At 44.8% G+C, this 14,879-nt stretch overlaps 1 protein-coding gene across 8 annotated transcripts in view; it reads right to left on the bottom strand.

Annotated features, from left to right (window-relative positions):
• The window catches only part of DPF3 (double PHD fingers 3), a 247,751-nt gene that overhangs the window by 35,468 nt on the left and 197,404 nt on the right, over positions 1-14,879 (bottom strand). For 5 of the 8 annotated variants that reach the window (XM_045807888.2, XM_045807887.2, XM_087856091.1 and 2 more), the window contains one exon: positions 8,584-10,375. The exons of 2 other annotated variants lie outside the window; for them this stretch is intronic. In XM_045807888.2, coding sequence (XP_045663844.1) covers positions 10,135-10,375 — 241 coding nt within the window. In that variant the 3' untranslated portion in view covers positions 8,584-10,134. Of the gene's footprint in view, positions 1-8,583; positions 10,376-14,879 lie in introns of those variants that run through there. One more of the 8 variants, XR_015721812.1, reaches the window with a different exon arrangement.

Consider the following 14,879-nt stretch of genomic DNA (forward strand, 5'->3'; position numbering starts at 1 on the left):
AGAGGGAAGATGGATAGTCCTCTATCGTGGGTTTCAATTCTGTGCTGGCAGACGACCTTTTCAGTCCAGGGCTCTGCCACTTCGGGGCACGCCCACACCAACACAAGTGCCATTGAGTATTACAGGCAAAAAATAAGCAAAGACAAATGCACTAAAAACCTAGAGTCTAGCCCAGACCCTGCCCCTTCCATGCAGCTCTGACCACGTCACCTAACCCTGCTGAGTTTTGGCCCACGCCTCTGCTCAGTGGGACAGGAACCCGACCACGCTGCTAGGAAACTAACCCGGAGAGCCCGGTGGAAGTGCCAACCATTCTTGGCCACCTAGAGAAAATGGCCCTACTCTTCAGACTCACAATCCATGTTCCCCACACATGGTTACACCTCTTTCAGCCCTGGGGGTCAGCGAAGAACCCACCGACGAGATGAAGTGGGGAGACGTGAGCACAGGAGGTAGAAATGGAAGGGAGGACTCAGGAACCGCAATCTCGGGACTTGACTCCTTCACATGGAAGGCGGCTAAGCGCAAACAGGCAGTGGGGCCAGGAGGAGCTTTGCACACCCAAACCAAGGCAATGGCCAGAATCTGAGGCTCCTCTCCTTGATTTTCCTCAACTACATTCAGTGACCTGTAGGTCTAAAGGGCACTTTTTCAAATAAACTCTCTCCAACTTGACGAAAAAGACAATCATCGGTTTGATCCCAAACTTTAATGGATCTCAGAGACAAAGCTCTCTGGGGCCACCAGCCTCTCAGGATATCCCATACTCCTCCTCAAACGTGTTACAAACCAGAAGATACTAGAAGATGGTTTCAGAATAATACTTGGTAGAAAAAGCCCACAGAATCATTTGATACTCAGAAGACAAACATTTCATCAGTTGGCCACGCACCACACAGAAGACAGGACACACTGAGGTTCTGTCACAGGTCATTTAGAAGGAATCCTGACTGCTTCTTTCCCCCATAAGGGCTAGGATCCCATAGTCAAGACAGAGTCAGAGGCCACCTGGTAGGGAAGAGAATATAAACCCAAACTTCTTGACATGTGTAGTTTGGCTGTCCTCACACAGCCGTCCCAAACATCCCATTCATCCTGCTCAGGAACCCAGGATGCACTCACTTCCTCCCGTTCCTGTTTCCTGCATTGTGGTTCAGGCCCCACCATGACGTGGATGCTGTGGACATTCCTCCGACTTCTCTCCACAGCCTAGGACCTTCCCCCACTCCATTCAGGCTCATCTCACTCTGGCTGCAACCCCACCGTGCTGCCCACGCCTCTGTCCTTTTGCTCAGGTAGTTCCCACTTTCAGTGGCCTGTCTTCTCTTTGCTCACCCCAATGGTACTCATCACCCCATGAAGACCTCCCTCGCTACTTCCGCCTGCTCTGGAAACTCCCTTTGCTCAGCCCACGTGGCAGTCACATTTTGTACCAACTTGGCACTTAATTATAAACGGTCTTGTCTTGAATAATATGCTAACCGCCTGTCTCCTCTCTTTGTGAACAGAAAAGATGACTTACACAGTGGAGAGGGTCAGAGCCAGAAAACCCTCGACTGGAAAAACCAGACACCACCAGCCATGACTACTACCGTTGTCAACTCAATCTCCCTGAGCCTCAACTTCCGCATCTGTGAAATAGGAGTAGTAATCCGAACCTGAAAAGACTGATAGACAGCGTTAACAAGCTAACATCTATAAGGAGCCTATCGGTGACTAGCACAGAGAAAGTACCCCCAGAAGTTTGTTTCGACTTCCCTTTGCTTCTCTTTTATGCCCTGCAAAACTGAACACAGTACTGCAACATAGAAGACATTCAATAAATGTTTGATTAATTGACCAGGAGCATAAAGCAAGCCAATAACTAGAGGGTCATTATACAAAGTAACAGCATGCGGTCAAAACGTATGGATCTATTTTTCAATTACGGACAAAAGGTTGGTCTCTACAGAGCGAAAACAATCTATTTCAACTAAAGAACTTTTCAGGACTACAAACTGCCAGTTTCTTTGAACCCATAACTCAGCCAAAGAGAAATTTCAGCATAAGCGTTCGTGCCAGCAACTCATGACGCCCCTCCTTCACCCATTCTTACACAAGCTCTCCCCGTTCCCAACCTCTGTTGTATTTCGGGTCCTCAGAAAGTTGACTTCCCACACCAAAAAATACAGTAAATCCCTCCTACTTCAAATCAAACACAAAGCGAAAGGATAGGAGTTCTATGTTAATGTAGAAAGAAGCCTGACCGCAGCCTTTCCCAAGCAGAATTTTTGTTTTCTACGGATAAATATAAAATTAACTTAATATTTTAATAAGATCTTTCTTCCCCTACCTACTAAGCTGGGGAGAGGCGAGTAGACAACCATGAATATTAGTGAAGTTGTTCAACCAAAATCAAGGTGAGAATCATATCCGGGTCCTAGCACCAAGGACGAACTCTGTGCCCCGAGGATGATGCTCGACATGGTGGGGCCCAATGAGATGAGGACCAGCGTGGAACTCTGAACTCACATGGAGTAGTCAGCAGAACTATTTTCCCTTGTGGCCTTTTGGCCTTATGGTCTTTTCCAGTTGCTTCTCACTGTTCGTTTTTTACATATTTAACATTTCTCTGGAGGAAAATGTCTCTTGCCACTGCGTTCACTTTCCAGCTGGTGTCTCACATTACCCAAACAATGCAAGTCCCCACACAGCCTTGGGACATTGCTTCAGTATGAATAGGAACAAGCCTAGAAATGTAATTTTGGTTAATGATCATAATATACATTCACAAGACCAGTTCTCCCCATGCCTCCCCACTCCCTGGTGGTGAGTCAGACACTGACTCTTGCAGGTTCCCCAGCTACAATTCAAAGCACCGCCAAACTTGACAAGACCCTGAGAGGTCATCTAGCCCATACCCCTAACTCCTATTCAGACTCCTATCAGTGAGGTCCTCTCAGCTTCCAAAGTCAAAAATTCTTGATGTCAAAAGAACTGTTTATCAGTGCGTTCTAAGCCCCTACTTCTCTTGCTCTCTCCAGAGACCAAAAAAATCGGTGTCTTTTTTCTCAATGATGCACATAATGATAGTTGTTAAGAGACCCCAATCCTCTTCCCCAAGTTAACCCCAAATCCTTTCCCCTTTTCTTTAAGGGTTTTATTGTTCATCCCTTTAATTATTGCTAATATTCTTTTCTGCACTTTTTGGTTTTCCCGGTTATTTTCAGCTAATTCAAACACAGTGGTGTCAAATATTAAACGGAAGTGGAGAAATACTTGCCAGCCCTTGCACATTATACCCAATATAACACAGCCTGGCAGCATGCTTACTTAAAAATAAACAGCACGCTACTTCTTCAGCTAGTTCCACTAGAACTTCCAGGTCCACCTCAGTGATGACAGTGTCTTGCCAGGCGATCCCTAACAGCACAGTCACTAGAATCCCATCAGTCAAGTGGGTACTAAACCACTGATGCCCACTGTTACCACCTCACACCGAAGTAGTTCCTATCCTGGTGGAAGGAAAGATCAGGTAACCAAGGGGTTGTGCTACTGACAATATTTACGTAAAATACAAAACATACTGCTTTCTAACTAGAATCTTCCTCCTTCTAGCCAATGCCTAAAAGCGAACATCTGGGTGACCTCACGTATGATCTCAGGGTGGAGCCTGGAGCAAATGGAACGACATACAACATACTGATTCCAAAGCTGAATCCTATTAAGAAAACTTGGAGGTAACTCAGGGAACTTAGCTATAAGCACCACTGACACACACCCTGAAATCTGAAAAGTTCCTCATTCTCTCAAAACAATGGAGTAACCTCTCACACCATCTCAAGAGCCTCTCTTTGACAAATGTGGCAAGGCAGCTGCCACCTCGCATGACTAGCTCACAGGCCTCCCGTCAGGATCACCCCACACTAACTTGTAAGAGGGTTTGAAATCAGTAGTCGGTCTGGTATCAGGAATCTTCATTACCATCTCAGGAAGACAATCACTCGTCGGTTCTTTGCGGATGTAAAGTACTGAGTGGGAGAAGTGTTCTGATTCTGAACATGACCACAAGCATCTGAGCTCTCAAGAAGAAACACACCTCAGCAACACGCACAGCACCTCGTCACGGACAATTTCAGGGAGCCACAGCCATGGGAGAATCAGAGAGACGGCATTTCTTTACATGCGGCAGCCCCACGCGTCCCACCCTGGGCTTTACTAAATGTCCTTTATCATTTACCTCATACACAAACCACGGTCTATGTGCACTTAGCTCCTAGGAGCCATTTGCCTGAATTCAGCTATTTTAAATTTGGCCTTTTTTCCTACTGAATTTGGTAGAGATGAATGGCATTAGTCATCATGCCTCCAAGAGCCGCCATTATGTATGGCTAGCATGTCTACTGGCTGGATTATTTATAAGTACTTTCGGTAAGCACTGTACTATTGTAGTTTGGACACGGCACCCAAACTAGAAGACCTAATGGCTTTCTAACATCTTGCGATGGAATTTTTTTGGCTCAAAAACATTTTTGGGTATAGGCCTCCACAACGGCTTACATTACTGATCATGAAATGCACCTCTTGCCCTTCACCTGGTGATGTGAAATCCTTCTCTTAGTCCTGACGCTTAGAAAAGGCCTTAAATATCACCACCATCACCCCCCAATTTAACAGTATAATACTCTCTATTTCTGAGTCCGGATCAGCAAACAGGCCCACGGGCCAAATCTGACCAGCAAGCTGCCTATTTCTGTAAGTAAAGTTTTATAGGAACATGGCCATGCCCATTCTTTGACGTAGTGTCTGTGGCTGCTTTCACGCTGCAAGCGCGGAGCTGACTAGGAGAGGCAGACATCTGGCCTGCAAAGCCTGAACTATTTACTATCTGGACCTTTACAAGGAAAGTTTACAGAGCCCCTGTTAGAAAGCGTAAGGAAAACAAGCTGCTTCTTCAGAATAGCCTTCTCCTCATCTGGACCAAAGGAAATAAAGCAAGAAAACAACCCTGACCCAGGCAACTAGTTTTTGCATATATTACTTCACATGAAATCTGTTCTCCGTCGTAGTGTCTTCTGGAATAAGATGCATATAAGATGTGAAATACTTAAGACAAAATAACAAAAATTCAGGAGTGACATATATAATTTTATATACAATATAAATTTACCTAGGGGCACCTGGGTGGCTCAGTCCATCTCTTGTTTGGGCTCAGCTCATGATCTCAGGATCCTGGGGTCAAGACCCGTGTTGGGCTCTGTGCTCTGTGTAGAGTCTGCTTGTCCCTCTCCCTCCCCCTCTGCCCCTCCCCATGCTCCCTCCCTCTCTCCCTCTCTCTCAAGTAAACAAATAAAATCTTTAAAATACATATAAATATATATATATAATATATAAATGTCTATTCCTCCAGAATTTTTATTTAAATTTCTTTTCAGTATTTTACATCTTCTATGTATCTCATTTCAGAGAACATTTTGTAAAATATATATTTATTTAGAGGTGCCTGAGTGGCTCAGTCAGTTAAGTGTCTGACACTTGATTTCGACTCAAGGTCATAAGATCAATTCCATGTCAGGCTATGCACTGGTCATGGAGCCTACTTAAGATTCTCTCTCTCGGGGCTACTGGGTGGCACAGCGGTTAAGCGTCTGCCTTCGGCTCAGGGCGTGATCCCGGCGTTCTGGGATCGAGCCCCACATCAGGCTCCTCCGCTATGAGCCTGCTTCTTCCTCTCCCACTCCCCCTGCCTATGTTCCCTCTCTCGCTGGCTGTCTCTATCCCTGTCAAATAAATAAATAAATAAATAAAAAAGAAAGATTCTCTCTCTCCCTCTCCCTTTGCCCCTCCCCACCCTCTCTTTCTCTCTCTCAAAAAAAAAAATATATATATATATACTTTTTAAATATACTTTTAAATATATATATATTTCTTTTAATCAAAGGAAGTTCTAAATTTGCTCTTTTGGGGATATAATAAAACTTGAATTGAGTTCTGGTCACGTGGAGTAATTTGGAAATCTTAGAAAAGAAGGGTAAAAGGAATGTGATATAACAGATGACTGGTCAGCAATAAGAATAAAGTGAAATAAAGAATAAAAAAATTTTCTTTAGGGCGCCTGGGTGGCTCAGTCAGTTAAGCATCTGCCTTCAGCTCAGGTCATGATCCCGGGGTCCTGGGATGGAGCCCTGAGTTGGACTCCCTGCTCATTGGGGGTCTGCTTCTCCCTCTGCCCCCCTTCCATGCTTACATGCTCTCTCTTGCACAAGCTCTCTCTCTCTGAAGTAAATATATAAAATCTTAAAAAAAAATCATATCTTTAAGCTGTATAGCCCCACCCAGGGTTTTAAAGAGAAACTCTTTCATTTACATGCAGAGGGAAGGGGACTGGATGGGGTAATGTCTTCCACTAGAATTTCATTCTGAATCCCTAACGTGCTCAATAAAGACGTAGCTCCACCCAGAGACCAACCCAGGGGCCCATTCCCAGCACATAACACTTCTAAATCAAGCTACCATTAGACACATCCGTAGGTGAAGTGAAGGAGTTTGGTCAAGGCATTCCATCCTCAACTTCAACCTTACCTAGACTGGAGCCCTTGGGGAAGGCTGCCCAAAGTCATCAAAGGGCGTCTGGTACACACTCATATTTGGTTTAGTCCACACGAAATTGATTTCTGTGTTCTCAATGTACTACCAACATTTTGGGGAGATCTCACCAAAATTTCTGAATTTGGGGCCCCTCTTGAAAAACCTGGGACCTGAGAACCCTAAGCCCACATGCCTGCAGGTAGCATCCCTTGAGCTGGTCCCATTCAGAGCACAGGTGCTGCCTGGCTCTACACACTCCCTACCACTGCCCGGTGTCTCCCCGCGTCCCAAGGTTGAGTACGAAGAGCTGTCCCCCTCCCTGGCACTGCTAATCTTCTCACGCCTGGCCTGCTTCACTCACTGAAGATACCTGCTCTGTAGGCATCTGAATTTTACCCCCAGAGCTAACCTTTGATATGAGCTAATATATTTCCAAATGGATGCGGAAAGTGATTGTTCTCTTCCTCATTCTTTGGCTCACATCTATACGTCCCCCTCCCTCTTGATAGTGACCACCTCCAGACACAGAGCACGTGCATGCTTTGCCAGCAACTCACTTTCGTTTGAATAAGGCCCTCCCTACCCTCATGGGCCAGCATTAAAGACAATTGAATCTGCTGGGTCCCCTCTAATCCTTAGTTATTTAGGCTAATACTACAGCTGCATGCTAGATATCTTATCCCTATAAGCAGTCCAAAGACCATACCTACAAAGAAAGTCTTAATCATGAATTAAGACACACTTTACATAGAGAATCTATGCCCATCAGAATCAAGGTACCCTTTTCTAGGGCATAAATTAGAAGGAAGACTTCAACTGCAACACTTCCCTCCTAAGAATATATTTAATCCCCTTGGTGACCTCTGAATTGGGTCTAGTGTTTCAAATTCAGGTCACTATAGAAAGTGGGTGATATGTAATAAATGTGCAAAACCGTCTATTTACAGCAAGTATCTACCAACAGATGAATGGATAAATAAAATGTGGTATATGCATACAATGGAATATCAGCCTCAAGGAAGGAAATTCTGACACCTGCTACAATAGAGATAAACCTTGAAGATATTCTGCTAAGAGAAATAAGGCAGTCGCAAAAGGATGAATACTGTATGATTCCACTTATATGAGATACCTAGAGTAGTCTAATTCACAGAGACAAAAAGTAGAATAGTAGTAGCCAGGGACTAAGGAGAGGAGAGAATGAGGAGTTGTGTTGAATAGGCACAGAGTTTCAATTGGAGATGAAAAGTTCTGGAGGTGGATGGACGTGATGGTTGTACAACAGTCCTGAACGTACTTAATGCCACTGAACATTAAAATGGTACATTTTATGTAATGCATATTTTATGACAATAAAAAGAAAACGAAAGCTTAAGGAGGGTATGGCAGAGGGGAACTCTTTACTGCTAGGGAAGCTTATAAGCCCATAATAACTGTCACAATGTAACAATGCTCAGAGGGCAAGACATGGCCTGAAAGGCTGGTCTGCTTCCACCTGACCTAGAAAAGAGTATTCACTTCCAGAAGAAACTTCATCATAGGGTCTGGTTGACAGCTGTACCAGCTGGCAGCTAGGGGACACATACCAAGAGCACCTCTCAGGCAATGAAAACATTAACTTCCCAGGTTTTTCCAAGCACACACTAAATCTTGCGCTCTTATGCCAAACTATTCTTGGCACAGAAATAACGGCAACATTCGACAGGTGTATCAAGTCTGGACACGTAAAGAGGCTCTCCATGGAGAGGGTGACAATGGCTGTGATGATAATGGGCGGATGACAGCAACTCTGGACTCAGAGAGCAGGTACTGGCACCAACGCTGGGCACCGTTCCCTTTCCAAGCCAACCACCTGTCAGCCGAGCCCGCGGCAACCGCGGGTCTGCACTGCGCTTCTAAATAAAACAATAAGGTTCAACACACCTTGGGCACACAAGTGGGCAGAGTCCTTTCAAGACGGCATGAAAGTCAAACTCAAGGAGAATGAGGTCGGTAAAGCAAAATTTACAGAGATGCTATGGGAGCATTGGAAATAGGATTTTATTTAATAGAAACTTCCACAAATTTGATACAAACCCTACATTTTGCAAAGCTTTATCACAATTCTACACATTATAACTTGCCGGAGTTGGTGGGAGAGTGGGTTATGATTATAATTATTAGCATTTTGAAAAAGGACCTTTTCTATCAGAAAATGTCACCGAAAAGGGCTACAGAAGGATACAAAGACACTCTCGGTGAGCTCCCCCGGGACTGGCCTTGAGTGAGAAGGCTGAAGGGGCTAGCAGACATCTGTGCCATCCAATCTCCCCTTTCGAAGGCAAGAGAGATTCTCAAGCTCAGACCCATTTCAGTAACACTGACACTCAAGGACTCACTGAGGAGAATATCTGGCATTAGGCTGTACGTTCCTGATCATGACTCTGCTTGCAAGTGAGGGAAGGTCAAGAGCATGGACACACAGAAGACCTGGAATAGAACAGGTGGTCCGGCCGGTCAACCCAGCTCCGTTGCTAGGCCACAGACACAGAGCTGAATTACATTTCATAGGCCATCAAGTTCACTGCCACCCTCATGGCCACAAAGGAACATGTTAAAACATGCGCCTTTCTCCTTTACCGCCATGCGCAACTGATTTTGAGGCTTCTGTCGTTCACGTTGGCCTTCCTCGCCCTTGGGGACACTCTAGAACCTTAGGCCCCCAAAGCCAGCTCAGCAGAATGCTCCCTTTCAAGTCTCCTCTGGAAGTTGTTAGGTGACCAAATGAATGTCATCTCAGCTGATGCATATTTTGTCGTCCTTTTTTTTCTTCTCTTTCTTCACTGCATTATTTTAAACAAAGCTGTGTTCGAAAATGTTGCACTCGCAGAGATACGGTTAATCACTAGATGGGATTCCTTTCTGAACTAGGCCTCCTCAGACGTGACGACCAGAAGGCGAGCTGCTTCTTGACATCCAGATAAATGGGGATTGCCTACGGGGAGTGGGGGGAGAGGGATTTTTTTGGGGGGGGGGCGGGGGTGGAGAGACTGCTGATAGCCTTTGTGCCTAATTTATTTCGGTCACGTCTTAACACATAACCATGTAACATCACCAACACTTTCAATAGAATTTTGAAGAAGAAAAATAAAAAACCAATCACTCCTCACTTACCACATCCAGCTCGCGGAAATAAAAATACCTAAAGCACATACATGAATGGCTTTTTTAAAAGCCTGAGAGAGCAGAGTTGATCTTTATTTTCTTATTAAAAATGTGGGGTATTTTTCCTTAGAGTTAATATGCAGTCTTTATTTTACATTAAGTACTCTTTCGATTTCGTGTCTTCACAAAATTGCTTTTAACTTTCGAAGTAGAAGGTACTTTAAACAAAAATACTGTGCCGCATCAGCACTTTTTTCTTTTAAATATTGAAATAAATAAAATAGTTAATCTTTTTTTTTTTCATCAGTTTGTTCGTGTTCAGTTATTTCTACTGTAGAGCAATTCCAGTCTGACCTGGGTACTTTCTCACAGACACTTAAAGAAAATGTAATGAAGAATTTGAAAAAGGAAAAAAAAATCTTCTTATTGCACAAACTTAGGCCATTCCCGAGACTTGTCTGAGCTGAGCTGAGTCATGCTGGAGGCTTTTCCACAATCCAGGCTCCTGTGTTGGCTGAAACACACGCGCAGGAGGGGGCCAGGCAAGGGAAGAGGAAGAGGAGGAGGAGGAGAAGGAGGAGGCGCAAATCGACGTGGCTTCTTGTCACCTTCTTCGGAAATGGCTTGCTTGGAGGATGCCGGAGTCCCCAGGTCATAGAGTTGACTGCAGAGGGAAAGGCAAGGAAAGATAAAACAAAAAGAACAGTACAGGACAACTACCTACAAAAGGAAAGATTAAAATCAAGGGGGTGGTGGAAATGAAATGAATTGAAAAGAAAAACGAAAGAAGGAAGGAAGTGAACGTACTACCTACAGCCATGCTAATGAGACCACGGCTATGTGCACGGAGAGCCAGGCTGGTGCCTCCTGCGCCGTGAACGCCAGCAGCACGAGATCAGCCAGCAATCGGGCAGGTCAGCTGCGCCTGGGCAACCGATGACACAAGAAACACCGAGGACGCAGCTGGAGTTGCAGTCCCTAGGTGGTGGAGTGGGCAAAACTGGGTGCTGGCAAAATCTATTGTTCTTTCTCCTCTACTTGGAAGCTGAAGCTTTCCACTATTAAAACACCCCAGAAGGACCATTACGATGTAATCTGTCTGCCTGTCACCTAAGTGGAAATGTGTAGTTCTAGGGGGTAGGACCAGTGGCGGTTACAAAAACCCTAACGGATGCCCCACTGGGCCCTAAGGCTCCATGCACACACCCTCAGCCCCAACCCCAAGTGATTCCAGGCTGTCAGAATTACTCAGGGAGAGAACCAAACCCAAGGAGCCATTCGAGTCCTCAACTAGCCCAGTGATCCCAACTGTCAGCCTTGGAACCTGGTGGCAGTTCAAGCGCGATGGGTCTTTTAGCCAGGAGGACCAAAACAGGAGTGGATCTTACTTCTAGCCGAAATGAAATCTGCTAAGTTATTTCAGTCTTTGGAATGGAGTGTTTCGCACAAAGGAGGAAGCAATACAACCAAGTACTAACCCATTTTGCCCCAGGAGCAGTTCCTGAGGGCAGAGATGGACAACCATAAGCAGTGCTCAGGCCATGTTGGGCTGGGTGATGAGGGAGGGAGGAAAGGAAGGGGGTGCCCAACTTGGAAACGGCCAAGGCAGCAGAGACCAAAATTCAAAACCAAATGAGCAGCTCAATTGAATCCCTCCATCTTCCATCTTTCTTTCTAATACCCAAGGCATTACTCACTGCCCAGGTACAGGACTGGTATAGATGCTTCCAAAACTTAGACTCTATCTGTCTACTTAATGTTTTCAAAGGGAGGCTGAGAAAAGCCTCGCTTTTACCCACCACCAAGCCCTCTCCCTCCATCTGCTCCTATTTCCTTCCCCTCCAGCCCATCCCGCACCCTCCCGCTGTCTCACCTCTCAGCTCTGCTTTCCTGGTGCCCTTCCCCAGACTCTGGTCCTCTTCCCCAGTGCTCATCTCTTCACTCTCCCTCCTGCCTTTAGCCCCTTCACTCCACGGATGAAACTGGCTGGCGTTCAGACCTCCCACAGGTGCCTGCCAAGTGTTCCCTTAATGGGCACCCAAACTTTCACTCCCTTCCGGAGTCTTTCTGTGCCTCTCCCAGTGACCCTGACCCCTCCAGTCAGATATCATCTGCTGCTCTTTTAGTGAGTCTGTCTCATACCATAACTTCATGCCTTTTCAATTTCCTCAAATTTCCATCCTTGACCCCCCAACACACACACACACACACACACACACACACACACACATATATTCTTCTTTTGTCCCATTTAAGCCACCTAGAAAATAGCTGGTTAGTTCCCAACCTTGTGCTCCTAACATTCATTTTCTCCTTCATTTCCTCTGGCTGGGCCAAATGCAGGCCATTGAAAATGTCCCACTGCCTCTCAGTCTTCTGCTTTCAGTCCCTTTCCAGGAGGCTACCTTTCCTTCCCTACATACATCTTCAACTTTCCCCTTACCCCTGTCCTCACACCCTCATTCTCCCTCCTGACCCGCCATCACTACTCCACTGGCTCCTGGAGAACCAGCCCCCCTCTGACTTGACCAATGGATGCTGTGTCCAGCTATGTCCTCTCCAACCTCTCTGTCCACAGTAGTTATTGAGCGCCCACGATGTAAGGAACGAGACACTAAATCCTGCCACTAATTAGCTCAGAAACATTGCTCAGTTCTCAGTTTATTTCAACAAAGAATTATGGCACAATGGTGTCAGGCACTGTCCAAGGGACATGAATGACATCATCTTTGCCCTCAAGGAACACACCATCTGTTTGATGAGAAAGACTACAGTCATGTTATAATAAGCACCAAACTAGTGGCATGAACAAAACATGACAGAACAATACTTAAGCATGTTTTTGACTTGTGATTTTTGCCATTTTACATGGCTCAGGTTGTGATCCCCAGTGCCGCCTTTTGTTCAGCTCCATCTCCATCCTCTCTAACAACAGAAATTCTTGCCTACAGATTAAACAGCAATAGCCAGTCTAGAGCTCTTAGTTGATCTGCATGGCTTCCTCTAAGAAAATCTCCCTGACAACTGTGATCCCCAGCAAAAACAATCACATACCACCCCATGACGCTCTCACACATTTTTAACTACTTGTGAATATCTGGTCTGCCCACCTAGATTGCCAAAAATCCAGTGGACACCAAATCCATTGGTCCCATGTTCAATTTCATCCTATCCTTCACAGGGCTGAGCAGTCATATGCCTACCGCTGTTACTCAGCCTCTAGTCGCCGAATAAACAAAGGCATATCGGAATGAAAATATTATCATCCAAAGTGTATAAACATACTAGCCTGAACCTGAGCTGAAAGGACAAATGTCTGAGTCACCAATCATGGGATAAATCAATCATGCGCCCCCTGATATGAGGCCCTGAGAAGGATGCAACATCATTTCTCTGGTACTCTTACCCAAATTCGTAACCTGACTGTAGCCCTTAGGAAACGGTACACAAATCCAAAGAGAAGGGCTTTCTAGGAATCGACTAGCATCAAGGCATGAAAGACAAAGACAACGGAACTAACTACTCCAGATTAAAGGGGTTTAAGAGGACGTGACAGCTAACTACAACTGTGATCCTACATGAATCCTGGACCAGGAAAAGGACATATTAGCGACACGCTTGGCACAATGTGAATAAGGTCTGTAGAGTGGAAAGTATGCATCAATATTAATTTCCTGATTGTGATCATTTTATTGAGATTATTTGAAGATTCTAAGTGAAGAGTACATAGGAATTCTTTGTATTATTTGTGTGAGTTTTTTGTAAATCTGAAATTATTTCAAAATTAACAATTTTTAAGCCTTAGTCATTGGTTGAGAGCCAGTATGGAGATACTTTGAAAACCTAACTTCCAATGCTTTTTAGCTAATAATTCCATTCTGACAGCGTTCTTCCATCATTCTCAGCTATTTTGTAAATCAATCAAACAGAATGGTTTTTCCTCTACTGTTATTTTGAGAAAATGGTCAGAAATCACTTTTATTGAGCACAAGAGTATCACATAATTCAATTCTTCAGTGTTAGAAGCACTTGGGCATGTGAAGTGTTCCTTCCCTGCCACCTCTCCCCTCCCACCGCCACCCCCGCCCTGATGTCACCGCCAAAACACTGCCCTTGTAAGAAGCTCAACCTTAGCTCCTCGGGAAAGTTCACGGGACTTCGCCATCGCGGCTTCTCAGCAGGATTCGAATGTGATTTTGTTTTTGTTTTGTTTTGACAGCGTCAAATACCGCCTCTCAATCCAATGAGGTCTTGAATGAAAGACCTCAAAAACTTTACTCGTTTTACTCAATAAATCTCAAAATATGATCGATGAAGTCAGTATAGACTGAGGAAAGAGTATTAGAAGACCTAAACACCACTTACGGCGCCTGGAACTTCAGTCACCTAATGTGATCAATCAGTTTCCTCATCAGTAAAATGGGAATGAATGGCATCTATCCTACCCCACACGGCTGCTTTAAGAATCATCATGAGATCATCTTGGTTACATATTATGATAGGGTAAGAACCGTCCACATGCTAAGGATAGAGAAACTGAGGCAGAGGTTCATGGCAACAAATTCACATGGGGACTGAGTCCAGAACCCAGAACTTTTTATTTCTACTCTAGGTTTCTACTCACTAGATCAAAAATGCCTCACTCCAAAAATTTACAGCACAATTAACTTCACTTCCAAAGGCTAAACCAAACCTCCTGCGGAAAAATCCCTAATACATGAGGCCGCTCAGACTTTGAGTACAAGTTTAAGATCATATCCATCAGATGTAACGGGAGGCATATTGGGATAATATTAATTAATTCTATTCCACCATGAAGGGAGTACCTCCAAACGGCTTTCAGTTCTCTCCCCGAGTAACGATCTTGTGTTCCCTCAAGGGCTATCTAAAGGCAACAGCACGCTGCAGCCCATTAGGTGCATAGAGAGACACGAAGTAAGCAGGAAGGTTTAAGGGGTACAACTGATGTGAACATCATATTTTCATTAAATCCTTCTCTCTAAAATACCAGTAGCAAATTGCGTTAGTGACTTGAAAGTACCTTTAAAAAATGAAATGCGTATTTCTCATTCCCAGTGTTACAGAATAGAGGACCTGATCTCAACACAGTCTCAACAGAAATAAAGGATTAGATTGTTCTAGGTGGGAAAAAACATCAAAGAGACAAC

This window comes from Ursus americanus, chromosome 26, assembly GCF_024610735.1.
Source record: "Ursus americanus isolate L20-20 chromosome 26, mUrsAme1.1.p, whole genome shotgun sequence".
Lineage (NCBI taxonomy): Eukaryota > Metazoa > Chordata > Mammalia > Carnivora > Ursidae > Ursus > Ursus americanus.